Genomic DNA, 27,701 nt, shown 5'->3' with positions numbered 1-27,701 from the left:
AAGAATGAAGCTGCAATGCATAAGAGAATCCCTAAGTGGCTTTGGTGATTATTAGTGGTTTCTTAAATCAATAGTGGGATTACGATAGCCTTTTGTATGGGGTCCAAGTGTTAACGTTGAAAGTCATCTTTATTTGGAGTGACTAAATATGTAGGAATACTAAAAAAAAGGATTTGTAATGTAATGTATCTATATGTGAAAATTCGATGTAATGTAATATAAAAATGTTCACAACTATGTAATGTTCAACTTATGAAATTAATGGCAGTATATTTTCTCAAGTTTAGTAATTATCTGTTGCCATGCTCAAATTTGTATTTTCTTTTAAAAAAGAGCTTTTGGAACTTTTTGGAGCCAAATATCCTTTGATTTTATAGTTCATATAAATATAAATAACTGGTGTGATCAAACATTGATCTGCATCGTTTATATTAAACACTATTATGCTATTACAAAAATGTATATTGCAACCTTTGCTCCCTCTTCACTAAACAAAATATAGAACTAAAAAATTATTTATCTTCTTGCTGCCACTAGGCCTTAGCCTTTCCCTTATTCTTCTTGCTTCCACTAGTGTTGTCCTTTGTACAACTTTGACTTGATTGTTAATTACCTATATTTGATTGCTATGTACCCTGTAAAAAGCCAAAAAGGTTGGAAAAGTTCAACAAAGTAGTACTTGAAATTTACCGATAATTTTTTACTCCATTTAGCTCCAGACGTAGATGATTGTCCTGATTCCCCTTTCTTTTTCTTTTTATAAGCCTTCTTGTTGGGGTTATCAGGAGCTTTACAAGTTCTTTGATTATGTCCCCATTGGAAACAATTCCCACATTTCATGGCAGTTCCTTTCTTACTCACCCTAAATGCATTAATAGGTTCTCCTGCCTCCCTCTTTCTTGCCTTCTTACGCTTGCCTACTTTCTTTGTAAATTTTGGGGGCTTGATTGGGTCATAGGGTGTTTTTGGCCACTGTTCATGGCTTGGAAGTGGGCTTACCATCCATTGGTAACAACTTAGGAATGTCTCTTTAGTGTAAGCAATGTCTACGTAAGTCTCAAGTTGCTCTCCATGCTCAATTATTGCGGCAGCAGCATGAAAACATGGGATTCCACTCAATCCCCATCTCCCACAACCACAAGTCCTCTCATTCAAGTCCACCACATATCTTCCACCATAAATATACTCCACCTCATATTTGGACTCTCCATTCCAACGAGAAATGCAATGTCCAACCTCACTTTTTATCCTCTCAAGCTTTTTATAGATTCTTGGACAAACCCTCCCTTCATACCTTCTCATATGATCTCTTTTGGTTTGCAACCTTTGCATCAACATCACTCTTATGATCTCCATCATTGTCAACATTGGTTTATCCCTAGCCTCCAAAATCCAAGCATTGAAAGACTCTGCTATATTGTTTACTAGAGTGTCACTCTTGCTTCTTGGATTAAAAGCATGTCTGCTCCATGTTCTCACATCTAACTTCACAAGCCACTCATATGCCTTCACATCTAGCTTCTTCAACTCATCCATGTGGAAGTCAAAAGAATTCTTTGTTGCTGCCCTAGCAGCATTCCACATTGCATCTTTGAGTACCTTCCCAAGAAAATCCTTCTTGAAATTTGCATGTAAATGCCTAACACAAAATCTGTGCTCTGCATTAGGCATCAAATCCTTAAAGGTCTCTACTAATCCCTGCCATAAAAAATACACAAATATACATTAGTAATTCATATCTAGGTTATAGATCATGATATTTTAAAAAAATAAATAAATAATTCACATGCACATTAATTGTTTCTTGCCTTCTGTCGGTCTGAGATAAAAACCCATCCATTCTCATCCACATGTCCGATGTCATCCAATAGACATTGTAGAAACCAAGTCCAAGAGCTTTTATTCTCAATTTCAACGATAGCATAAGCGATTGGGAAGATATTATCATTCCCATCCTTCCCAACAACAACCAGCAACTGTCCTCCTGTTGTCCCCTTCAAATGACAACCATCTATCCCAATAAGTGGCCTACAACCTGCTAAGAATCCCCTTTTACAAGCATCAAGACAAACATACATTCTCTCAAACACATCATTTGCAGTTTGTATCTTCACTGTGCTACCCACATTCCACTTCCTAATAGCAGCTGCATAGTCCCAAAGTCTCTCATATTGCTTCTCCTCAGCACCATGTATCATCTTGAAGGCCATTCTCTTAGCCTTGTAACATTGGTCCAAAGTCACATCAACTTCATGGTCCCTAAACACTGCACCCTTCAATGCATTTGCTGTCCAAGTATGATCATCTCTAAAGAATGGCAAATATTTATTGGCTAGCCACCTTGAAGAAATCTTACTATTCTTATGATCCTTGCCACACGTATGTATGCTCTTAAAACTTTTGATTTGAAAGGCATCTCCCATTTGTGTTTGGGATGCATGTATCTTCCAACCACATTTTTTTTTACATACAGCTGTCACTCTCCACTTATCATTGTGCTTATACTCAAAATCATGTTTTTCTTTAATACACCACTCCTTTAGTGCCTCCTTGAAGACTACATGTGATGCAAATTTTTGATCCTTCATTAGTTGTACATTCTCCATGCCAATGCGCTGGTTAAACTCAGGGAACCTAGGCCTTGAATTCCCTTCATCATCAGATGACCCTTCTGCACTCCTTAACTCATCACTATCCCCATGATCTGAGTCTCCTTCACCATTCCAAACTCCCTCAAGCTGCTTGCCCCCAATTGCTCTATTGATTTCATCATCCTCCATACCAAAATCTTCATTTATATCATCATCAGATTCAGAAAAATCACTCAAGTTGTAATCTTCGTCATCCTCGTCATCCTCCACATCAATTGGAACATTAACAATTTCAGATTGGCCATCAGCCTCAATAGAATCATATTGGGATTGAGGGGCTTGTACATTTGGCATAGAAGGTGAATTTCCAGGGAGTGACAGTGGACATTCATCCATGGCTACAATACAAAATTAACAAGAACGTTAATAGAAGAGCTAGAGAAAACAAAATTAAAAAAAAATATATATATATATATATATATATATATAGAGAGAGAGAGAGAGAGAATAGTGGGAAAAAAAATATAACAATTTGCACATGCACATGTGCATGATTGCTGCTAATTCAATTCACATAATTCAAAATATTACAATATGCATGGTTGCTGCTAATCAATATCATTGTTTACCATTTATAAATGGATTATGCACATGATCGATGATACTAGTTTCCATGGTGGTGGCTTAGCATGACCCACAAAATGCTGAATTAAAGACAGCTGCTGCCCCAAAGTTTCTAAAATACAAAAAAGACAGCTGCCCCAAAATGAATTGTCCTCTTAATGTCATTGCTTGGTTATGTATGCACTCTCCACTAAATGACAATGAATCGCTTTAAAATCCACTCTTAAAGGCAACTAGCCCAAAAAGAATTGTCCTAGGCTCAACAAGAGTGGGGAATGTTTACTAGCAGAGACAATGAACATAAGATGGGCATGTCAATGGCTCAATTGCTGAAGTTAAGAAAGCTAGCAGTGGAATCTGCATTACTGCACTCAGCAAAGCCACAAACAGAGCAGCCAATTTCAGAGACAAACTTTGTATATCTTTTTCAAATGCTATATGTCTATTTATGTTTTCCACATTAAATATCATATATAAAAATCTCCTAATCCTCCACCATCCACTTAACTTGATGAAAAGTGGAAAAAAAAATCACAGAATTTATAATAAACTTTAGTTCACCGCAGTTCCAAACAGCTAATACAGGTTAACACAAGCTTTGCTAATGACATTATATGACACTAATTTTGAAGTCCTCCATCCACCATGCTAATGTATAGTTGCATAAAGTGGTTGACGACTATTTCAAGACTTCAACAAGCATTTTTTTTTTTTTTTGATAGGTAAGGTTTTGAAAGTTCAAAAACGTGTATAAACACCCTTGAACGTTTTGACCCCCAAATACAAAATAACCAATTCAAGCTTTATGACAAACAACAAGTGTGCGGAAAATGAACATAAGCTATAAACAGAATTGGAAATCAATTTAAGCCAATTATGAATCACATCCACAGTAGAAAATAAAAGGCAAAGATAAAGGGAAGAGAGATGCAAACACAAGGACAACACACGATGTGTTATCGAAGAGGAAACCGAAGCCCTCGGCGTAAAACCTCTCCGCCGCCCTCCAAGCGGTCAAAAATCCACTAGAAAATGTAGTTGGGATACATGAACAGCAATAGACCCTCCAAGCCTAATCTACCCGATGTACCTAAGCCCTCCAAGCTTCTTGCTCCAACGAGGTTGCGCCGAACCTTTTTCTTTTCTAGCTTACCGGATTCCGCTACTAAACCATAGCATCCGCCATCCTTGGCATCTTCCAATGCTTCCCAAAACTCCAAGAACACTCAACACTCTAAATGGGTGTGGGTAGTATTTGGATAGAAATCTCCTCTCAATACATATGACAATGAGAGAGGGAATGAGAAGAGACTACAAAGATTTCTCTCTAAGAATGAGTAGCTCTCTCTAATTGGGTGGGTGTTTTGAAGAAACCTCTCTTAGGGTTTTTCTTTCTGAATAGCCACACATATCTTGTGAGAATGAGGGGTATTTATACTGGTGTGAGAATGGAATACGAAGAGTCAGTTTTTCCAAAAACAGGGCTGGCTGGCGACTTGACCTCGCGACTTGACTGAGTCGCGAGTTCAAGTCGCGAGCTAACTTAATGGCCAGTCTGGATTTTTGTCGTGTAGTGCTCCAGGTGGCGTGACTGTTCAGCTCCCCTGCATGCTCTGCACGTGAGCAACTTTTGGCGGCTTGCAAGCCGCGAGCCACCCGCGAGTCCTAGCCGCGAGTCTCTGCTTCACTGCACTGTCTTGAGCATTTCTTCACACTCTCTCACACACTACCCTTACATGATTCCCACCTAAATACAAGGTTTCTAAGTGCTATATTACATGCAAATTTGTCATGGAATAAAGCCAACACATGGTTGATTAAATTCAACCTTACAATCTCCCCCTTTGGCTATTCCATGACAAAACACCCTAAAACAGACTCTAGACTTAAACGTGAGTTTGGGAACAATGGCAAAACTCACTCACACCTAAATCTAGAAACTGTGAAGCTCTTGAATCATATGAACATGAATCTCCTGAAACACAACAATACACCATGATCATTGTAAGCAAAAAATCATAAAATGCATATGAGACAGGCAATATGTGATCAAGCAAAGATGGAGTTAAGAAACAAACCATGGCTTGATCAACCAAGTGAACACCACAAGGTAGTGATCACAGTGCTCATTCACACTTGGAATGAACACAAGGACATACAAGTTAACAAGCACAAGGCCAGACACTTGTATGTTCAACACTCAACTAATGCATAATACACAAGGTATATGCATCTAGGAACAATCCTACAAGGGCACAAGAGTGACAGTACTTAACCAGAAAATGCATGACATTTGGATAGAAGTACTGATTTAACAAAATCATAGAGGCTGCATAAAGCATGGTACAAACCATAAAGCCTACAAGCTATGCAAACAAACCCTAAAAGCTTACAAAAGCAACATGGGTACAAAGCACATTATATTGAATAAAAACTTAAACAATATAAACTAAAGTGCTTAAAGTTTCTCCCCTTCAAAATGATGAGAAGTTGTGATGCACTTAGAACATATATACTTGTAACCTGAAACACTTGCACAAAACACATTAGACCCTCAAGGTAAAGCAAGTAATACAAGGACAAATATAATGTAACAAGTAAAAAGCGATCAAGTAAACATGTTGTGAAACATATGAGAAACTTGATCAAACACCAAAACAGTCATATAGAAATGACTACAACGATCACATAGCAAAGCAAATGATCATCTGAACATGCATACAATGAAGCATAATAGCATAGGGATATATGCATGTCCAAAGCACAAACATGATGCAATGAGAACAACAAAGCATAACTCAAGGCACCATAAAGCCAACAAGAAAACAAACAGAACAAAGTTTTCTAGTTAACACAAAGTCTTCTCCCCCTTGGTATATGCATCTCCCCTATGGAATATCTCTCCCCCTACAAATGTGCATGAGAAATAAAATTTCTCCCCCTAAGGATGTGTACAAGAGTTATATAGAAATGACAAAATACTCCGAAACATTCTCTAGAGTATACTCTCCCCCTTTTTGTCAGGAATAGACAAAGGGTCAAGAAGAAACGAGGGCAAGAGATGAAGGTATGAACAATGCTAATGATGCATGAGGGGTGCAAGATGAATGAGAAAATGAAGCTCAAACCCATGACAAAGAAAAATGCTACAAAGCATAAGACAGACATGACATGCTAGGATGAAGAAGCAAGGTATAGACCAATGCATGACAATGGTAACAAAAGTGTGTGCAAGAGGTGGCTCAGTGCAATGCATGACCAATGCATAAAAAATGCACATGTGGGGCAAAGTGTGCAAAATACACAACTAATGAACCAAACATGTTCCTAATGAGGAAACATGAGAAACCCCAAAGTTTGGTACTCATCGGAGTCCAAACAAGCGAGAAAATGTCTAAGAAGCATTTTATCAAACACCTAGCATGCACACTATGAACAATAATGTGAAACAATGCATGAACATCATGAAATCCACCCTTAATACATGTTCTTTCTGCCACAAGAGGCCAACATCCAATGCATATCAACAAAAGAAACCAATCCCATGAAGAAAATTGACAAAAAAATAAGTTTTCCCAACCCCTATGATAAAAATCCCAACCAAGAGCACAAAATTCTCCAAAACATAATCTAAGGATCAAAATTAATGAAAAGAGTTTATAAATACCTTAGAAATGTTAATGGAATGAAAAACCATTCAAATTGGTTGGGTTTTGATATAAAAATATTGAAAGAGGGGTTTTAGAGAGGATGGGAGAGGTTTAAAACAAGTTTCACACAAAAAGCCCTTTAAAAAGCTGTTTCTGGGCGTTTCGCGACTGGGCGAGTTGCGAGGTTCAGTCGCGAGCAAGCCGCGAGCCGCGAGTTTCAGCCGCAAGCCGCGAGTTTCAGTCGCGAAAATTTTCGCGAGTCGCGAGTGAGCCGCGAGAAAGCCGCGAGTGAGCCGCCAAAAGCTTCTGGATGAACTCGCGACTGGGGTTTCGCGACTGGCGAGTCGCCAGCTAAGCCGCGAAAAACTCTGACACCTGTTTTTCAATTCAGAACATGTTTAAACATTGAAAAACAAAGTAAGCACTAAACATAAACACAAAAAATGATAAAAATCACTTCCAAAAACATATAAAATGATCAAAAATCTTTTTGGATTAATCCATATAAGATTGAGCACACACACATCACATTTAGACAAGTACAATCTAACAAATGAATAAGACATTCATTGAACATTAGGCATGTGTGTTGTGTGTGTGTATCAAATGTGGAATAGTCCTTAGTCTAGAGTGAAGCTTCAATGATCAATTCAATCAAGTCATACACAACTAGTACTAAGTCAAGTGGTCTATCTCAATTATAGAAATGAACATATATGACCTCCCACAAGAAAATGATTACATAAGATTGAAGCTTTTCATTTGGCTTCTTACAATTCATATCATTTGATCATTTTGAATCAATACAACTCATTTTGAGCAATACATCTCATTTTTGAGATTGATGCCAGAAATTTGTGATATTTCAATTTGATGAACAAGCCTTTGGCTTTTTGGGCATCATACATTTTCATATAAGTCGCTTTCCCTTTTTCCTAGTCGAATACTAGTATGTGCGACGGCTTTTGCAGCTCATTATCTCTTTTCATTTTGAGATTTACATTTATAGAGCTCTTTAAGCAATAAAAATAAAAGAGTGGGAAGAGATATAAGCACAAGTCTACGCATGTATCAAAACCAACATGACTATTGACTAATCATTCATGACAAGCTTGAAGATCGATTTACAACAATCACACAAAGATGTCAAGATTTTTCCCACAAAGATATAGGTGCAAAAATAACAAGCTAAGCTCGTAAATGCACAAAGCCATTTGTACAAAGGTACAAGGCCAAACTCACATGTGATATGTGCTCAAACATATAAGATCAAACTTTTTGAATTTTTCACTTTTTATGTGGTTTTGGATTTTTTACTCACACAAAGCAGAAACATAAAAGTAAGATCAAGAATGAAACAATGCATACAAATAAATGCAAAATACACAAAATGCATGATGATATGACATTTAATGCATGAAGGGTCCTACAAAGATCGAAAGAATTAGATCAAGGACCAAAAAGAGCAAAAGCTCAACCATAGGAACCCTTCCTCATCCAAACGGAATGATTGTTTGGAATGAGTGTCTCAAGGGAAGTGAGACGAGGGTTGGAAGAATGAGAACCGGATATGCACATAGTCAAGGAGTTAAGAGCATTAAACATTTTCTTTAACAATATGCTATTTTCACTCAAAACCGGTTTACTCTTTTTAGCACAACTTCCAAAAAGCTCAAGTTTTTCTTTTCTTTTGATTCTTTTAAAAGCATGAAACTTAGAGCATTGAGGTCTTACATGACCAAAGGCACCACAATGGTGACACACTATGTGTTTAGGTCTACTAGGCTTTTTGGGAGGAGATCTAGCAACAAAGGTTTGTTCTCTTTTTAACTTGGGGCACTGGGGTCTTATGTGACCAATCACACCACAATGGTGGCAAGTTGGAACAAACTTAGATCCATCCAAAGCCTTAGGTTGAGACCTAAACAGAGGCTTTGACTTAACAGCCTTTCTCTCCACCTTTTGATTTCTTTTATGTGGAGGAATGTACACCGATTTGTCCTTTACGGTAGAACACACACTAGGCACAAAATCGGGTACCACAACATGATTGCAACACATATTTTCATCCTTTTTAACAGTAGGTTCAGCAATCAAACACTTGGCATGCATCTTAAGAGATTCATTTTCACATTTAAGATCATCAACAAGTTTGTTAGACAAAACAAGTTTAGCATCCAAGTCTATACTCAAACGTTCAAACTCTTTCAGCTTTTCAAGAGAAATTTCAGCAAGTTTTTTATATTTCTCAACCAATTTGTTGGATTCATTGAGCTTAGCAATCAAATCATCCTTTTCACAAAATAACTTGCTCAAATTCTTTTGAAACTTCTTAGCATTTTTCTTCAAGAGTTTGTCAACAACACCCATAGATTCAAATAACATGTCATCACACTTATGAGAATTAACACTCATAGAGGCATTTTCACAAACATGTGGCATGTTACATTCATCACCAACCAAATCATGCAAAGAGTCATACAAAGCACAATCCATGGCAAATAAACACAAGGGGTCAAGGATCACACTTAGGTATTTAAACCACAACAAGTGTACCCGCTCTGATACCAATTGAAAGTTCAAAAACGTGTATAAACACCCTTGAACGTTTTGACCCCCAAATACAAAATAACCAATTCAAGCTTTATGACAAACAACAAGTGTGCGGAAAATGAACATAAGCTATAAACAGAATTGGAAATCAATCTAAGCCAATTATAAATCACATCCACAGCAGAAAATAAAAGGCAAAGATAAAGGGAAGAGAGATGCAAACACAAGGACAACACACGATGTGTTATCGAAGAGGAAACCGAAGCCCTCGGCGTAAAACCTCTCCGCCGCCCTCCAAGCGGTCAAAAATCCACTAGAAAATGTAGTTGGGATACATGAAAAGCAATAGACCCTCCAAGCCTAATCTACCCGATGTACCTAAGCCCTCCAAGCTTCTTGCTCCAACGAGGTTGCGCCGAACCTTTTTCTTTTCTAGCTTACCGGATTCCGCTACTAAACCATAGCATCCGCCATCCTTGGCATCTTCCAATGCTTCCCAAAACTCCAAGAACACTCAACACTCTAAATGGGTGTGGGTAGTATTTGGATAGAAATCTCCTCTCAATACATATGACAATGAGAGAGGGAATGAGAAGAGACTACAAAGATTTCTCTCTAAGAATGAGTAGCTCTCTCTAATTGGGTGGGTGTTTTGAAGAAACCTCTCTTAGGGTTTTTCTTTTTGAATAGCCACACATATCTTGTGAGAATGAGGGGTATTTATACTGGTGTGAGAATGGAATACGAAGAGTCAGTTTTTCCAAAAACAGGGCTGGCTGGCGACTTGACCTCGCGACTTGACTGAGTCGCGAGTTCAAGTCGCGAGCTAACTTAATGGCCAGTCTGGATTTTTGTCGTGTAGTGCTCCAGGTGGCGTGACTGTTCAGCTCCCCTGCATGCTCTGCACGTGAGCAACTTTTGGCGGCTTGCAAGCCGCGAGCCACCCGCGAGTCCTAGCCGCGAGTCTCTGCTTCACTGCACTGTCTTGAGCATTTCTTCACACTCTCTCACACACTACCCTTACATGATTCCCACCTAAATACAAGGTTTCTAAGTGCTATATTACAAGCAAATTTGTCATGGAATAAAGCCAACACATGGTTGATTAAATTCAACCTTACAGGTTTCAACCTGAATTATATGTAATACAAAGTTTGTGTGCATTGGAGATCTTGGAAATCCACGTATATCTTTTTTTGAAAACATAAAAAAGATATCTGCAATTTGTATCTTCATTGATGCGTGCAGCCAATTTCAGGATTCATTGTTTAAACCATTAGAGCAGTAGCTATATGTCTCTCAGGCATTTAATCAAACATCCAGTGAACAACACATGGAGATTAAAAAAAAAAAACAAGAATTTCATAGAGACCCAACCCAAAAATTAAAACAAACAAATAATTCTTACTATAGAAATTCTCACATGGAGATAGAAAACAAGTTCTTTGTGGATTTAAATAGCAATACGTAAGAGGTGAAAAACAAACATACCAGGTGGTACAACGCCAAACCAAACTCACAGAGACCCAACCCAAAAATTAAACCAAACCAATAATTTCTATTATAGAAATTCGTACATGTAGATTAAAAAAAAAAAAAAAAGAAGTTCACTGTGGATTTAAACTCAAGGAACGAATGAAAGGAAAAAAAAGAAAAAAAAGAAATACCAACATAGAACGGTGCGGCGGAACCACCAAGGCACCGCCGGGACAAGGGCGGCGAGACGGCAAGGGAAAGATCACAGTGGCTCTGAACTGACTGCCTGAGCTCTTTCACTGCCGAACCTGTTTCTCTTCCCTCCTCTTTTTGCTGGGTTTTGGACTTTTGGGTGATTAAAGTTTGAGAATTAAAAGTCACGTGAGTCGCACGTGCTTATTCCGTTAGTGTTTTAACGTGAGACTAACTGAAGTATTGATTTGGCAGTTTTGAATAGTTTAAGGAGTAAATTAGCCAATAAAAAAGTTAAGGGGGTCTTTTGACCAGTAGTTGAAAGTTTAGGGGGTGTATGGGCATTTTTCCCAAACTAAAGCGTAATATTATTGTTACTACACTCTTGTTGGGCCATATCGGTGAAGCATTTCAATCCATTGGCTCCAATTTGGTCCATTTCAGTTTACATCAATCCAATCTGGTACACTTAGATCCAGTTTCGTCTATTTTGGTTTAATTTGGTCCTTTAGGTCCATTTCTGTCAACTTAAGTCTATTCGGTCTAGATCCTTCCATTTCGGTCCATTTCAGTTCATGTTGGTCCAGTACAGTCCATTTTGGTGCATCTTGGGTTTAATTTGGTCCATTTAGTCCACTTCGGTTCATTTCGGTTTACTTTGATCTATTTGGTCCATTATGCTCTCTCTCTCTCTCTCTCTCTCTCTCTCTCTCTCTCAACTTTCGATTGATGAATTTTTTTATTTTTCTTAATACACTTTGGGTTGTTTTGGTGTTGTGTTTTTTGAGTTCCTCGTCACCCTCCCTCTCTCCCTCTTATAATTTTAATTTGACTTTTGTTTGATTTAATCATTAGTTCGGAATTGAGAATTTGTGGTCATATCAAAACACAATCTATATGGCCATATATTTGAATGTGCCTATCAATTATTTGAGTAATATCAATAATTATATGATAAGTTTTTATTATTTTGATTCATGATAATCTCCTTAAATTAATAAGATATTAATTTGTGCCTTAAAAACTTTAGTGGTATCAAAAGAAATTAGGAAAATATAATGCATAATAATAATAGTTAGAAAAATACAGACCACCTAAAAAAGAATAATATCAATCAAAACACTAAAAATAATAAAATTATATATTTGTAAAAATAGAGAGATTAAAATTATATTTAGAACTTGCTTAATTTTTAGGGAATTAAAATTATCTACAAGAAAATATAGAAAGTAAATTATACATCATACTATATCTCAAAATAATTATATATGCGTAGGTCAGCAACTAGTTATTGTTTAAAAGAATTAGCCTAATTTTTTTTTTTTTCTCTTTTCCTCATACTCCTGTATGTCTCCACCACTTCATGTCACTACATTTTTAAGAATGCATCATATATTTGTACGATATTCCTGAATCTTCTCATATTGGAATTAATTTTCTACATGAAACTTCGGCCATAACAAGGTAATCAAAAGTAAATTACAAACACGGAGAAATAATTGAACAAGAAAACAGTGACAAATACAAGAGAAACTAATAAGTGATTGTCAAATTATTTTGTTACAAGATTATACAAAAATCAAAACCTCATCAAGTCATGTTAGCACTTCCCGATAGAGTCACTGGCCTTCTGTACCTACAACGAAGGAAGACAATTGCATATCTAAATCTTTGAAAGAAAATGCTTTGGATTTTAAAATAGATCGATGTTATGTGGTGAATGAGGTTTACCCTTAATAGTGTGAGGAAGAGGATTCATAATAATGCAAAAAGGTAATAAGTATAGTGCCAAAAATGGTGGAAATCACCAAATCAAAAATAACTTAAATGCCCTATTGGAAAAAAATTTGGTTTTCCACAAACAATTTGAAGGGGAGAAAAAAAGAGTTTTCCTGAATCATAGAAAAGAATTAGATTCATTCTTACTAATTATATGATTGTTATCAAATTTACGACATCTATATTTTCAATATTTATGAATAAAAGGAACTAACGTGAAAATCACATGGTGTTGGCTATATAATCCTCCTCCCCCGGTCCCCTAAAGGTTTGTAGTGGGTGCTCGTGCTAGAGCAAGTACGTACTGTGTGTCATAAAAAATTTACCTTTCAGTTGAACTCTTTCTTTGCATATTTAAGTTCTGAGGAGCTTTTCTCTAATCAAATTTAGCTGAGCTACAACATCAATAATGTTCATCCTCTCCCTTGGGAATTCCATAGAACAAGAAACTCCAATTTCAAATATCAAAATCAAGCACTCTAAAATTTTGGGACATCCAATTCAATATTGACTGTGAGTAACATTTGTCCTTGTTTCTGTATCTTCTTTTTCCAAATGAAGAGTCCACAATGTCAATCACTCGTTTGGGCAAAACTCCTTTAACAAAATCATGAAGGTTCAAGTTATCTTTGAACATGTTATCTGTGGGTTTTTTTCCTGTGAACATCTCCAACAATAATATACTATAACTGTAGATATCACCGTTGGTTGAGACCTCGTTTCCCATACCATACTTTACAATTGCAAATAACATTTATTATTTGATCGATCTAGTTCCATATTAAAAAACAAGGGGAAACATATAACCTCACAAGTTATGTAGCATATAATAGGAAAAATATTATGACATGCAGAAAAGCTTTTTAAAGACATTCTCAATCTTGTACAGGACATTCTTATTTGAATTATATTTCATCCTTGAAAGTATATTAAGAAATATTAAGAAAAAAACATAAATTAAAGTAAAGAAACGGTAAAGTTATTTACCTGGAGGAGCATAACCAATTGTCCCTCTTAATCCGATAGAGCTTGATTGATTAGTGAAACAGTCTTGGGTGGTCTCAAGAAGGAACCTTGCCAAGCCAAAGTCCCCTACATGTCTGATCATTTCATTATCGAGAAGAACATTGCTAGGCTTGAGGTCACAATGAACAATTGTTGTATGACAATGATGATGAAGATATTCTAATGCATTTGCAATATCAATGGCAATATTTATTCTTTGAAGAAGATTCAAATTCCTTTTCTCCAAAGGAGCACATTTGTTCTCGCAATTGGATGCAAGCGCTCATCTAGGTTGCCATTACTCATATACTCATATACCAATGCTTTGAAATCATGACCTTGATAGTCAACACCTGAACATGCTGTGAGTACTTTTACAAGACTTCGATATGTCTGATACATCCAATCACAAAGAAGGTGGGATACATCCAATCATATTATTTATTTTCTGAATAGCAAAGTATTGGAGCTTTGTCAAGGTACCAAGGTTCGCAGGGATTTCTCCGTATAAATCATTAAAACCAACACGAAAAACAATGATGTTGGTGCAGTTGGATAAATTGCTAGGAATTTTACCACTATGTGTGTTATTTTGCAATTGTAAGAATTGAATTCTTTGCAAATGACCAAGTTCAAGGGGGATTTCATTATGAAAGCTGTTGTTTTCGAGGGTTAGATTTCTCAAAAAACTTAAATTTCCAATATATGTGAAATGGGCCTACCAGTTTCAGAGATTGCGAGTCTAACACAGTGACTCTCTCATGTACGACCACAAGTTACCCCTTGCCATTGGCAAAAGTGGATGCTGTCATTCCAAGAGCTCAAAGCGCCAAGAGGGTCATGAATAATCTTGGCTTTGAACTCAAGCAACGCCGAGCGGTCAGCTGTCTCATTATTCCCACCAATCACAGAGGTTACGAGCAAGCCACACCACAAGAGAAGAATAAAAACATTGACACAAAAAGATGAGGACGGTGGAGCTGAACTCATGCGGTAAAGCGCCATGCAATTCGGTACACTTTTTTTCTTCTTTTTTGGCTAAGAAATACAACTGGGTGTTGTTTGGTTTAAACAGAGGGATTGATTTCACTGCTACTTAGGTGCTCAGGGAAGAGCACAATTATAAAGATGGTAGAGATGATCGTGACAGGATAGAAATTGATGAAGAGTCATCTATGTGTTCTTCATCGAACCTGTCGTAATCAAGGGAAGGGTCGTGAAGAGAACGTAATTGACATAAATTTAGCAAGTGGTAGGAAAGTCATGAGTGTGATTGAATTTTGTCTATGATGCCAACTGCCGAGTATAGAGACAAGAGAGACCGTATCAACTACATTTAAAGAGATTGAAAACTGTGAAGAAAAACAAACGACAGGTGAATAAACAAGAGAGACCGTATTAATAGTCTCATATTCAACAATGACACTTTTGGAAGCTTTATGGCTCAAAAGGTTGAGCACCTTGACGGCAACCTTATGTCTCTCTTGATCAAGAATTTCTCTATACAAAAATCCAAAATTAATCCACACAATTAAACTTCCTTAATACTTTTTTTACTTTTTAAAGAGTAGAGTTGTAAAAATGGCATCACCAAAGTTATTAACTTCAAGGAAAGAGTCAATTGCCCCTTCTTGGATTTATTGCAATATATGCATACAAGAATCTCAAATTTAGGCATGCTTCCATATAGAGCTTTCTATTTCCCTTATTAAAGTTGTGTTTTTGAAAACTTCAATCGTCCAATAGTAGGACTTGGAATTTGTGCAATGCATGGAAAATCTTTGGAGAGAGTGTCAAAACTCTTGTGATGAAGGAATATACATGAAATTCCCAGATCTATGAGATGAAAAAGTAGAGAAAAAAACGCATTAAAGAAAATAATCCCACAAGAAAATATTTACGTGATTCTACAATTTGCCTATGTCCATAGACTAAGGCTCATGAAAAATCCCATTAAAAACCGTAGCACTTTTATATCGGATTGAGTCATAATTCAAATCAAACACAAATAGGCTCTACAAAGTCTAACAAAAGAAACATTTGAAAGCTAGTAAGTAAATAGAGAGAAAACAAAAAATTGGAGAGGAACCCTGATCTCAAATTTACAAAAATTTGTTTCCTTTTCAAAAGAATTCTTATCCTTTCCTACATTTTAGTGTTCTACTTCTACTAGACATGCATGATGGATTAACGGGTTCTCGCCAAGGAAGTCAATACTGTACCGGAAGTTGTATCGGTTTAGCCTGTGGTACGATATATTTCGGGTACCGGTTAATACCGGTGTACCCTTTTGGGTTTATCGCTATTATTTTATATATATATATATATATATATATACATACTTGATTATTTATTTAGAATTATTTATAAATCTATGTAAGAATCCTTAAATTTATAATATCATATTTTTCTAAATTAATTGCTTATTTTTAATATGATTAATTTTTGCTCAAATATCAACCCAATAATGTAAACTGACATACTAGATTGTAAAAATAATAAAAAGATAAAAAGATGATATTAATTATTAAAAAAAAAAACATAAAATTGCTTACCAAATGGGAGTGGCAGCTAGCCTAAAAGTCAAAGTATGTTGGAAATTTGAACTCATTAGAGTTCACGTGGGTGTGTCAGAACTCACACAAAACAACTAAACAAAAGCCACACACATAAAACTAAAACTCACACAAAACAATTAAATAAGAGCCACATGCATAGCTAAAACAGAAAGCACAAGAAGAGAGTTCAGTCTCGATCAAAACTGAAGAAGAAGAAGAAAAATAAGAAGAAGAAGAAGCGGTTGGATGTCTTCCCCAGTTTTACAAATAGAGTAAAGCAACAAATTATTTCTCTCTCACAGCTTCGGCTTTCACTTGCTCTACCTCTTTCTCTCCCTTTCTCACTTTTTCTCATCTTCTTCTTCCTTTTCTTTTTCTTTTTTCTTCTTGTTTGTACCGGTCCGAAACATCTTTACCGGCCAAAACAGTCGGATTTTGCCGGTACGGCCGGCACGACCGGTATTTTTTCCAGTACGAAAAAAGGGGTGTACTTGTACTGGTGCACTGACCGATACGGTATATACCGACCATACCGGTCGGTACGGTACGTAATTGACTTCCTCAGTTCTCGCAAGTCTCCCTTTTTTTAGATAGTTGTAATATGTTGCTAACCTCATAACTCAAACTTTTTCTTCCTTAAACTCCAAATACTTTGTACATGAGAGGTGCCAATTAAGACACAAAACTCTTGGCAAGTCCCATATTAATTGTTCTACATTTTCATTGCCTACGATATTCCAATCCATCCTATTCCAAGAAATTTCTAACATAGCCGGACAAACTTATTTTAAGATTAATAATTCATAGTTCTCACCCTCTTCATCCAAACCCACCACAAGGTTGTTTAAGAATATTGGTTTTGATAAGATTTGAAACTTTGAATTGCTAAATGTTGTTTGTTGGATGGATTTTGGTTTTAAAAAAAAAAAAAAAAAAGGATTTTGATATCTGAGATGCTTCAACGTGGGCTAGATGGGAGGTCAACTATTAAGTGTGTGTTTTGCTCCAAATTAAAAAGCCAGCTTATTTTACTATTCAACTTATTTGTGCTACTATTCATGGGCCCTACTACACCTTTTGGTACTATTTATGAGTCTCACAATATTATTTTAGCTAACTTTTACATTTATTTACAGTACTTTTAGCAAAAAAATTTTAGTTTTAGCAAAATAAGCGAATCTCAAATAAACCCTAAGAAGAAGTGGAGGCCCTTCAGGCCTTAGGCTAGGTTTCCAAAAAGAAACCCATTAACTTAATTTTCTAAGAGAGGCCCAATATCTGGAATACACAGATACTTTTATTTTATTTTATATATATATATATATATATATATACTATTATAAACACATTTACTATTTTTTCCTCCTAAAAATTAATGGCTTTGTATAATAAATTTGATCTCACTTAATTATTTGCACTGTAGGGTTTGGTATTTTTAGTTACAATGGATAAGAGATTTGAATTTTAAATATCTTCGTTAGAAAAAACAAAAAAAATGTCAGTAAATAATAAATTTTATTTTCATAACATGGTGATCCAAAACTACATGATGTTCACAAAATAAGAAAATAATAAAAACAGAATGATAGTAATCATGGAACCAACTTTTCATAAAAAAAAAATAAATTAATTAATTAATTAATTAATGAAACCAACTAGATGAGAACATTACATAGATTTGGGCCATTGCGATACATGAAAATAAAATTCACCAGTTGTTTGAGTTGATGTAATAAATTTGGATACTAACCTGCAAAATAATTTTTTTCGAATTTTTTTGGGATACATAGATAGTGGGGGTAGGGGGATTTACTGTGTAGTCGTTTTGTATAAAGCCAGTTACTTACTTTGCCAGATGTATGTTGATCCTACATAGGCTTGGTTTTTGCTAGAATTTTGAGGATTTGGGGGTTTGATGATGATTTTCGTGATTCCTTATTAGTTGAGCTGCCTGGTTCATGTGCTTTTAAGTTTTAAGGTTACTATTGAGAACCATGGAAGCCGAACAAATGCTTGCATTGAAAGGTGTTCGGCCACTATTTTACTTCATTCCTTAAAGAACCAGCTCAGGTTGTGATACCAAAGGATGGTGGTCGATCGACCAAGCACCTCTTCACAGGCTTCAAACACCAAATACCAAATAGATATAGCAAAATAAAATCCAAATCATCATAAAAGTACATGACCTAAACACATTCATACAGTAAAATACCAAAAGACAGATAGAACTAGAGTATCAAAGTAATACTCGCAACAAGATAACCCTGTCAACCCCGGTACTAATGTGTCCCGCACGACTAGAACCCAAACATTAAGATGAGGTAGACGAGAAGCTTGACCGCTACTCTCTCTTCCTAGGGTCTAATGAAAAATATGTGAAATCTTGGAAACAAGTCAGTTCTCGTGTAAAGGATTGACGGTTGAATTGCAAGATTGATGGACTTCTGACCCGCCCTTGTCAAATTATGTGGGTCATCTATGAGAATGAATAAGTCAAGGTCCATAGCTGGAGGTGATATTACATGCATAGACCCACGTACAGGGGGTTGTGCATGACGAATTGACGAGTCTCCAATCTCCACATGGCCATATTCATTTTTCTAAATTTTCACAACCAATGATATTTCATTTCATCGTCTTCCAATGAAGAAATTTCTAACATATATAACCAAAAAAAAAAAAAAAACCATTGCTTCGATTATAAAAGCAATTATCATTTTGATATTTTTTAATAAGAATAGATTTTCATATTTGAGTTTACTTAACGTGAACTAGATGGGCCCTTCAGGACTTTCCAATTATAGAGTAATTATCATTGGCTAATCTATTTCAGTAGAGTTTGATTGAAGAAGAACTTAGGCTAGGTTTCAAATAAAACACCCATTAACTTTTTCTAAGAGATGCCCAATTTTTTGAAAACATAACCCATCACCTCTTCCAAAAATAAAACTCTAACTAAACACATTTATTATTTTTCCCCCTTAAAAAATACTAATGGCTTAGGACATTTTAGCATGCTTCGTATAATGAATTTGATTGAATTCTTAATTTTTTATTTATAGAGTTTCAACTTATGGTGTCCGTTTCGAATGATTATTTTTTTTATCTTCAGATTAAAACATTAATTGGTTTTTGGTGTAAGCAGAGATTAACATCAATTATCTTATTCAACCATCAGCAACTTTACTAATTGAACTAATTGGAATCCACATTGAATCCTTAATTAATTGCATCGTCGTTAAGGTTTTTAATTTTTTTAATTTTTTTTTAGTTATAACATAAAATGAGAGATTTGAATTCTGAATATCTTTATTAAAAATAACAAAAAATTCAAATAAGAGGTGAATTTTACTTTGATGGCATGTTGACCCAAATCTACGTTATGTTCTCAAAATAAGAAAATAATATAGACAGCATGATACTAATCATAATATTTTAGACTTAATTTCATCCCAAATCTATTGGGTTCTGTTTTTTTTCATGAAAGAGGGTTGAGCCATGTGGTACAAATCATACCTAAATCCAAAAGATTAGGAGGACAAGAGGGATTACAGAGATTTCGTTCTTTTCATTTTTTTTTTTTTTCCCTCCACTTGAAAAGGGACATTTGATAATGGAACAAAGTGGAGGAACCTTCCTATCTACCTCATTCAATATTTTCTAAAGCTTGTAACCATGGTCAACTTTAAAAGTCAAATATACCAAATGCCACGTTAACACCAATTTTTATAATTTGTTGAAATAGTTGATTGTAAACCGTAAAAAAAAAATTAAAAAAAAAAAAGAGTATCCATCACTCATAGTATACAACTTCACCAGATTGTGAAATTGTGTATGAAATGGACGTGTCTCAAATTTATAGAAATAGTTATGGGACATATATATTTATTTGGCTTTTATGTGTAAGAGTAATCTGACCTGCCATTGTCAAATTACATAGATCACCTTACTACCTATGAGAATGAATGAGGCAAGGTCCACAGCTGACCTTTGTACAAGGGGTCGTGTTCTGTGCATGATGGATTGAAGGGTCTTGCAAGTCCCACATTGATTGTTATACATTTTCATTGCCTACGCTATTCCAATCCATTGATATTCCAATTCATGAAAGAAATTTCTAACATAGCAGGAAAGATATCAATGCTCAAATTGATTATTATCCGTAAATAGGGGCAAAATTAGGAATTTTTGCTGAGGACAACTGTTTGTTTTTAGACCTCTTAAAACAATTGATTTAACTTAGGTAATTAGCCAAGTTGTTACTTAGTCCAATTAAACAAGTCTACGGTATCACAATAACAAAGATCAAATCATGCAAAACAGCGGAAAATAAATAACACAAGATATGATCACCCAGGAAACCAAACCGGTAAAAACCTGGGGAGGATTTGACTTAGCTATTCTCAAAGTAAACTTGAATCCACTATCTTGAAAGAATCGAAGTTAATACAATAAGACTTACAAGCCCCCATGCTCGACTTCTTATTGCTACAGTTAGAAATACTGAATGATTGTATTGTATTTCTCAAATAATAGAATATACATAAGTGCCTTTATATAGGAGGCAGAGTGTGCAGTACAAGTAAGTGTGTTGTACACGTAAACAAGGTGGGCCTAAAGCCCACATACCCTAATACACGTTAACAGGGCCCCTCAAACTCAAGGTGGATGTGAGACCAACTTGAGGTTGTCAACCAAAGTGCAAAGACGTCCCTTAGGATGTGACTTGGTGAAGATATCTGCAAGTTGATCTTTAGAAGAAACTGAGATTAACTTAAGAGCACCATGGACAAGATGATAATGAATAAAATGACAGTCGATCTCGATGTGTTTAGTCCATTCATGGAAGACATCATTGTGAGCAATATGAATGGCACTCTGGTTGTCACAATAAAGAGGAGTAACAGAGGATGTGGATACACCTAAATCTTTGAGAAGCCACTGTAGCCAAAGGAGCTCAGATATGGTATCAGCAAGGGCACGATATTTTGCTTCAGTACTGGAGTGGGCCACATGAGTTTGTTTCTTACTTCGCCAAGAAATCAGAGAAGAACCAAGAAGAAAGCAATAGCCAGTGGTGGACCTACGATCAGTGGGATCTCCTGCCCAATCAGCATCAGAAAATGCATGAAGAACAAGAGGAGACTGAGCAGAGTAGAAAAGACCATGGAAGAGAGTGCCCTTTAGGTATCGAAGTATGCGTAGAACAGCAGCATAGTGAGTCGATCGTGGAGTAGACAGATACTGACTCACCTGGTGAACAGCATAGGAAATGTCTGGACGAGTGACAGTGAGATAAACTAGGCTGCCAACCAAGCGTCTGTAAAGAGAGGGATTAGACAACGGTTTCCCCCCTGACGGAGTCAGATGCGCATTAAGCTTAACTGGAGTGTCAACAGTCTTGCTATCAGTGAGTCCAGCTCGAGACAAGAGTTCAGAGGCATACTTGGCTTGAGTAATATAAAGTCCATCTGTAGAATGAGTGATTTCAAGACCCAAGAAGTAGCTGAGATATCCAAGATCTTTCATCTCAAACTGCTGACTGAGAAAACCTTTGAGTTCTTGAATGCCACTAAGGTCATCACCAGTTATGATCATATCATCCACATACAGGATAAGTAAAATAGTGCATTTGTCAGTGCGACGAAGAAATAAGGCAGAATCATAATGACTGGCCATGTAACCTAAGCGAGAGATGGTAGAGCTGAATTTGGCAAACCAAGCTCGTGGAGCTTGTTTAAGGCCATAAAGAGTACGCCGAAGGTAACAAACCTTATTTGATTCAACAGAGAGACCAGGAGGAGGTTGCATATAAACTTCTTCACTTAAATCCCCATTAAGGAATGCATTTTTGACATCCATCTGAAAAAGGTCCCATTTTCTGGCAGCAGCAACAGCTAAGAGAGCTCGAACAAATGAGATACGAGCAACCGGAGCAAAGGTCTCTTCATAATCAATCCCATACTCCTGTGTAAAACATTTTGCAACAAGACGAGTTTTGTAGCGCTCAATGGACCCATCAGAGCGAGTCTTAATCTTGTAGATCCATTTACAACCAACCACAGATTTCCCAGGGGGGAGAGTCACCAAATCTCAAGTATGATTTTAGATAATGCATCAAGTTCCTCTTTCATTGCAATCTGCCACAAAGGGTCAGTGGAAGCCTTACGATAGGTGTGAGGCTCATGCAATATAGCAAGAGCAATGTAACAATGATAATCAAGTAAATGTGTAGGAATGGATCTTACTCGAGTTGAGTGACGAGGTGGAATGTCTTGTGCAAGATCTTCAGGCGGAGCAGGAGCAGGGGACCCAAGCTCAGGGTTGGGTAGCTCGTCTTCAACCTGTGCATCTTCCACCTGTTCATTAAAAGGTGAACTAGGAAAGGGATCAAAGGTATTTGGTGGTTGGACAGAAAAGTCTATAGGAAGATCAGGAGCAACTATAGGAGGATCAGGAGCAGTTACAGAAGGAATATATGTCTCAGCTGAAAAAATATCTAAAATAGAGGAGGAAGACAGGGAGGCTCGGAAGTGAGAGAGCTCGACAAAGAAGCGATATTCCCAAAAGACAACATTGCGGGAGATACGAAGACAATGAGAGATAGGATCATAACACCGATACCCCTTTTGAGTTTCGCTGTAGCCAAGAAAACAACAAAGCCTTGACCGAGGCTCAAGTTTGTTATGCTCATGTGGCTGAAGAAGAACGAAACAAGCAGAACCAAAGGAGCGAAGGTGGTGATAGTCTGGAGGTGACCCAAAAAGGTTCTTATATGGAGTTTGATTTTGAATAACAGGACTTGGAATGCGATTAATAGCATGAAGGGCAGCTTCACCCCAAAAAGGAGCAGGAACTTTGGTAGAGAGAAGAAGAGCACGAACAGTGTCAAGAATATGACGAAGTTTTCGTTCGGCTCTACCATTTTGCTGAGAGGTACCTGAACAAGTTAGTTGATGAACAGTGCCATAGGAATGCAAAACAACTTGGAAAGCATATTGAGTGTACTTAAGAGCATTATCAGATCGAAAAATTTTGATACGTTTGGAAAATTGAGTTTCAACCATTTTTGCAAAATTAGAATATACTTGCAATAACTCAGAACGATGTTTCATATGAAAAATCCAGCTATAGTGAAAGTAATCATCAACAAAGACAACAAAATATCGAGATCCACCAAACTTGAGACAGAGGAAGGCCCCCAAACATTAGAATGAATAAGGTCAAAGATATCAGTGGATATTGATTCACTAGTATTGAAAGGCAAAGCTGGTTGTTTTCCTAACTGACATGAAACACAATCAAAATTTTCTGTAGACACTGAACCTAACAAACCTCTAGAAGCCAATTGTTGTACTCGAGAGGAAGATGCATGACCAAGTCGAGCATGCCAAAGTGCAAGGGAAGGAGTAGAAGAAACTGCAGTAGCTGCAACAACAGAAACAGGAGCAACAAGTGGAAGACGAAGGTTGTCCATGGGAAACATACGCCCAACTCTAGGACCGGTCCCAAGCTCCTGTCCCGTCCTTGGATCCTGCACAATACACCCAGAATAATCAAAGATAATGCGATAATCTAACTCAGCTAATTGTCCCACAGAAAATAAATTGTAAGAAAGGTCAGGAACATTAAAGACACTGGGAACCGAGAGATTGGAGGTCGAAACGGAACCTATATTATGACCAGACATAGTAGAACCATTTGCTGTGTGAATATTAAGAGGATGTGGTGCAAGTTTAAGTTCAGAAAATAAGGACGAGTGAGGAGTCATATGATTGCAACAAGCAGAATCCATAAGCCAAGAGGAAGGAGACATACCAGATAAAGCTGAAAGAGAAGAGGAATAAGATGCATTACCAACCATACAAATGACATTGGCGATGATATTTTTAAGGTCATCTGTGGACATGGTGAAAGTGCGTCCTGAAGACTTAGACTGTGCAGAGATGGAAGCCATTGGTTGGACACTCTCAGTGTTAGCAACAGTAGCAGCGGAAATTGACACAGCTGATTTGTTGCGATGATAGCAAGTCTCAATATTATGGCCAAAACGTTTGCAAAATTACAAAAACATTTGCTGGATTGTCGGCGACGATTATTGCAACAAGAAGAAGACCTGTCCTTATTTTTTATTTTGAAGCAAAATATGCAGAAATGGACTACAAAAATGAAATCTACGCGAAAAACTGGATAAGGAGCACTTGGACTGCAAAAATCAACCCCGAAAAAGTCAACGGTCAACTGCTAGTCAACGGTCGGTCAACGGTCAACGGTCAGGCAGATGACGTTACAGGATGACGTGGCGATGACGTCAGCAGATTAGTGGATGCTGACACAGCTAGGGCTGACGTGGCAGAGGTGATGACGTCAACAGATTAGGTTCCAGCGCGTGGGAGCGCGTGGCATAGACAGGACACGCGTGGTGGCACGTGTGGCACGTGCAAGAAAACTGCGGCATGTGGTGGCGCGTGATCAGCGTCACAGCAGCTTTGAACGGCGCGTGGGGGCGCGTGCGGTCTCCAATGGTGACGAGGCTTCCACGAGTGTGTAGATCGACGCAGGACGATCTCAGTGGTACCTTCAAAAATGAAATCGGAGCAATATTCGCAGCGGTGATGCAAAGAGCAGTGGTCTGTGTAGTGTGAAACTCCTTAACAATAGCGGCTGCAGGTCTGGAACCTAAGGACGACGACTGGATGACGTCGGAGGTTCAACAGTGAGAGGCTGTGGCGGCAGTTGTGATGGTGGAAGCGTTAGTAAAAGAAAGGAAGTCACACTAATGAAGACAAGACTGCTAAGAAAAGGTCAGAGCAATGGCCCTGATACCAAGTTAGAAATACTAAATGATTGTATTGTATTTCTCAAATAATAGAATATACATAAGTGTCTTTATATAGGAGGCAGAGTGTGCAGTACAAGTAAGTGTGTTGTACAAGTAAACAAGGTGGGCTTAAAGCCCACATACCCTAATACACGTTAACAGCTACCAACCAGTAGAACTTATTGACACGACCATGTGCAAGCTCCGAATCCATGGACTCCTTCTTTCTTGGATTCACCATCAGATATAAGCACACCCGCTTGTGTTTTCTTTAAACTTCAATGTCAACAACTGAATTGATCATCAAGGTGTAGATAAATCTTCTCCTTGAAAACCCTAAGTTTGTGTAAAGGAAAACTCCTCTAAATCTCACAAGAGATTTACACAAACCGCAATTATGAGCAACACTAAAACATGGTTAGGGTTTGCCTTTTATATTTAGGACAAATAAGAAACCCTAAAAACGTTTTAAAATACTTAGGGCTGAGTTGGACAAATCTGCAGAAAATCATTCTGCCCGAGCTTCGATTGATCGAGCCAGGCCGAAAGGCACAATGCTTTCCTACTTTAACTCGATTCCAACTTTACATAGAAGCACAACTTTGTGCTAGACTGAAACACTTCTAAACACATTGTTTTGATCATGGTTTGCCAACAATACAAATTAGAGTTCTAAATACATAAAATCTTAAGACTTTAGAACCTAACAACAACTCTTATTTTTAAATACTATCTATTATAATGGATTTTTAAAAATTCTTGAGAGGGCCACAGCCACCACACCCTTGGCTATAGTTCCACCCCTATTAATAGGGGCAAAACTTTATTTCAATAATAACAAATTTATAGTTCTTATCCACTATATTCAAACGAGGTGGTATTATATGTAGCCGAAATATGATATATTATTCCTACCACCACCACGTTGTCTATTGTTGGATGGATGTTGGTGAAAGAAAATATATTACATTTTGGTACTTGAGTTGACTTAATGTGGGCTAGATGGGTGGTTAACTATTAAGCAGAAGTGGAGATCCATCAGGACTAGACTGGGTTTCAAATAAGAAACCCATTCAGTTTTCTGAAAGGCCCAATTTCTTGAAATTTCTCTCATCCGGTTGACAAGATTGAAGTCATTGATTTTTGGAGGCACTGTTAAATAGCAAATCTATGAAATTGTGAAGACTGAAGGACAGTCAAGCGACAAGGCGTGCAGTAGATTGAATTCATACAGCAACCTATCTAGTGTTGGTATTATACTGTGTTATCGTTTTGTAAGAAGTTAGTTACTTAGTTTGCCGAGTGTATGCTGATACCGTAAACTAGTCGCTAACCCTTTAACAAAATCTTCTTTTTCCAAATTTAGAGCAGGATCCAAAATGTCAAGCACTTGATTGGGCGAAACTTCTTTAACAAAATCAAAAAAAGTTCAAGCTATCTTTGAAAAAATTAATTATTTGTGGGTCTTTTACCTGTGAATAGCTCTAATAATAGTATGAAAAAATTGTAGATATCATTGGGTCCTTATTTCTCATAGCATACTTTGCAATTGCAAATGAAATTTATTATTTGATTGATCTAATTCCATATTAAAAAAAAAAAAAAAAGGAAAAAAAAATATAATCTCACTAGTTTTGAAGGAGCTCTTTAGTGACATATAATAGGAACAATATCATGACAAGCAGAAAAGTTTTTTCAAGGTTAAGAAAGTATATTCCAGGGTTATTTGAGTTATACTTCATCCTAGAAAGTATATTGAGAAGTATTGTGAAAAAACATAATTTAAAGTTAAGAAATGGTAAAGTTATTTGAGTTACTTCATCCTTAGTCTAGGGGTTTTATTTTCATTTTTTAACAAAAATTATTATTATTATTATTATTTATTTTTTAATTATTAATTTTTTTTCCTTTTTCAACTTTTCCTACATATGTGTAGTGAATAACTATGAAGACAAAATGGCAAAGCTACCACCACCAAAAGTGAGCTATTTAGTTGCATAAATACAAGAAAATTATAGAATATTTCAAGAGTACAAAAAAATATACTTTCCCCTCTCTTACAATGTTATTAAACCTTAGTCCCTTTCACTTTCTGTTGAGAAAAAGAACGAGAAAAAAAAAAATTTAAAATTAAAAGGGCAGGTGCCAACTACACAACATTGGATTTCTAATTGGAACATAGGATTGCCCTAACTCTGCCATGCCGTTTTGTGGATTTGACATGTCATAAACTATAACATTGTTCAACATTTTGGGGATGCAAGTGATTAGGATACGATAGGAGTCATTTAGATGAGGAAAGCACTACCTCAGCATCATTTGTAGATGACTTTTTAGTGCCAACTCCCAAGTCATAAAAGCAGCTAATGCTGGAAATAATAGGCCCAAAGCTATATTGAACCACACCCCAATGCCTTTTTTTGGGCTCGAAACTAGACCCAAGTGTTGTTTG

The 27,701-nt window shown here is 36.7% G+C and overlaps 2 protein-coding genes across 2 annotated transcripts; both read right to left on the bottom strand.

Moving 5' to 3' along the window:
- Positions 1-493: 493 nt before the first annotated feature.
- Positions 494-1,685, bottom strand: LOC115983644. Its single transcript, XM_031106375.1, has 2 exons — positions 691-1,685; positions 494-635 (listed from the first exon to the last, which is right to left on the bottom strand). Exons 1-2 carry the CDS (start codon positions 1,669-1,671, stop codon positions 627-629), a joined length of 990 nt encoding a protein of 329 aa, XP_030962235.1. The 5' UTR covers positions 1,672-1,685; the 3' UTR covers positions 494-626.
- A 108-nt stretch (positions 1,686-1,793) lies between these two features.
- On the bottom strand, positions 1,794-11,202 carry LOC115984688. Its single transcript, XM_031107707.1, has 2 exons — positions 11,086-11,202; positions 1,794-2,989 (listed from the first exon to the last, which is right to left on the bottom strand). Exon 2 carries the CDS (start codon positions 2,985-2,987, stop codon positions 1,794-1,796), a length of 1,194 nt encoding a protein of 397 aa, XP_030963567.1. The 5' UTR covers positions 2,988-2,989; positions 11,086-11,202.
- Positions 11,203-27,701: the final 16,499 nt, after the last annotated feature.

This window comes from Quercus lobata, chromosome 4, assembly GCF_001633185.2.
Source record: "Quercus lobata isolate SW786 chromosome 4, ValleyOak3.0 Primary Assembly, whole genome shotgun sequence".
Classification (NCBI taxonomy): domain Eukaryota; kingdom Viridiplantae; phylum Streptophyta; class Magnoliopsida; order Fagales; family Fagaceae; genus Quercus; species Quercus lobata.
The sequence above is the reverse complement of the archived record's forward strand: the minus strand, read 5'-3'. Positions and strand labels throughout refer to the sequence as shown.

Excerpts from the sequence above, each read along its gene's own strand:
- LOC115984688 (XM_031107707.1), bottom strand. The coding sequence starts at position 2,987 with ATGGATGAATGTCCACTGTCACTCCCTGGAAATTCACCTTCTATGCCA.
- LOC115983644 (XM_031106375.1), bottom strand. The coding sequence starts at position 1,671 with ATGCCTAATGCAGAGCACAGATTTTGTGTTAGGCATTTACATGCAAAT.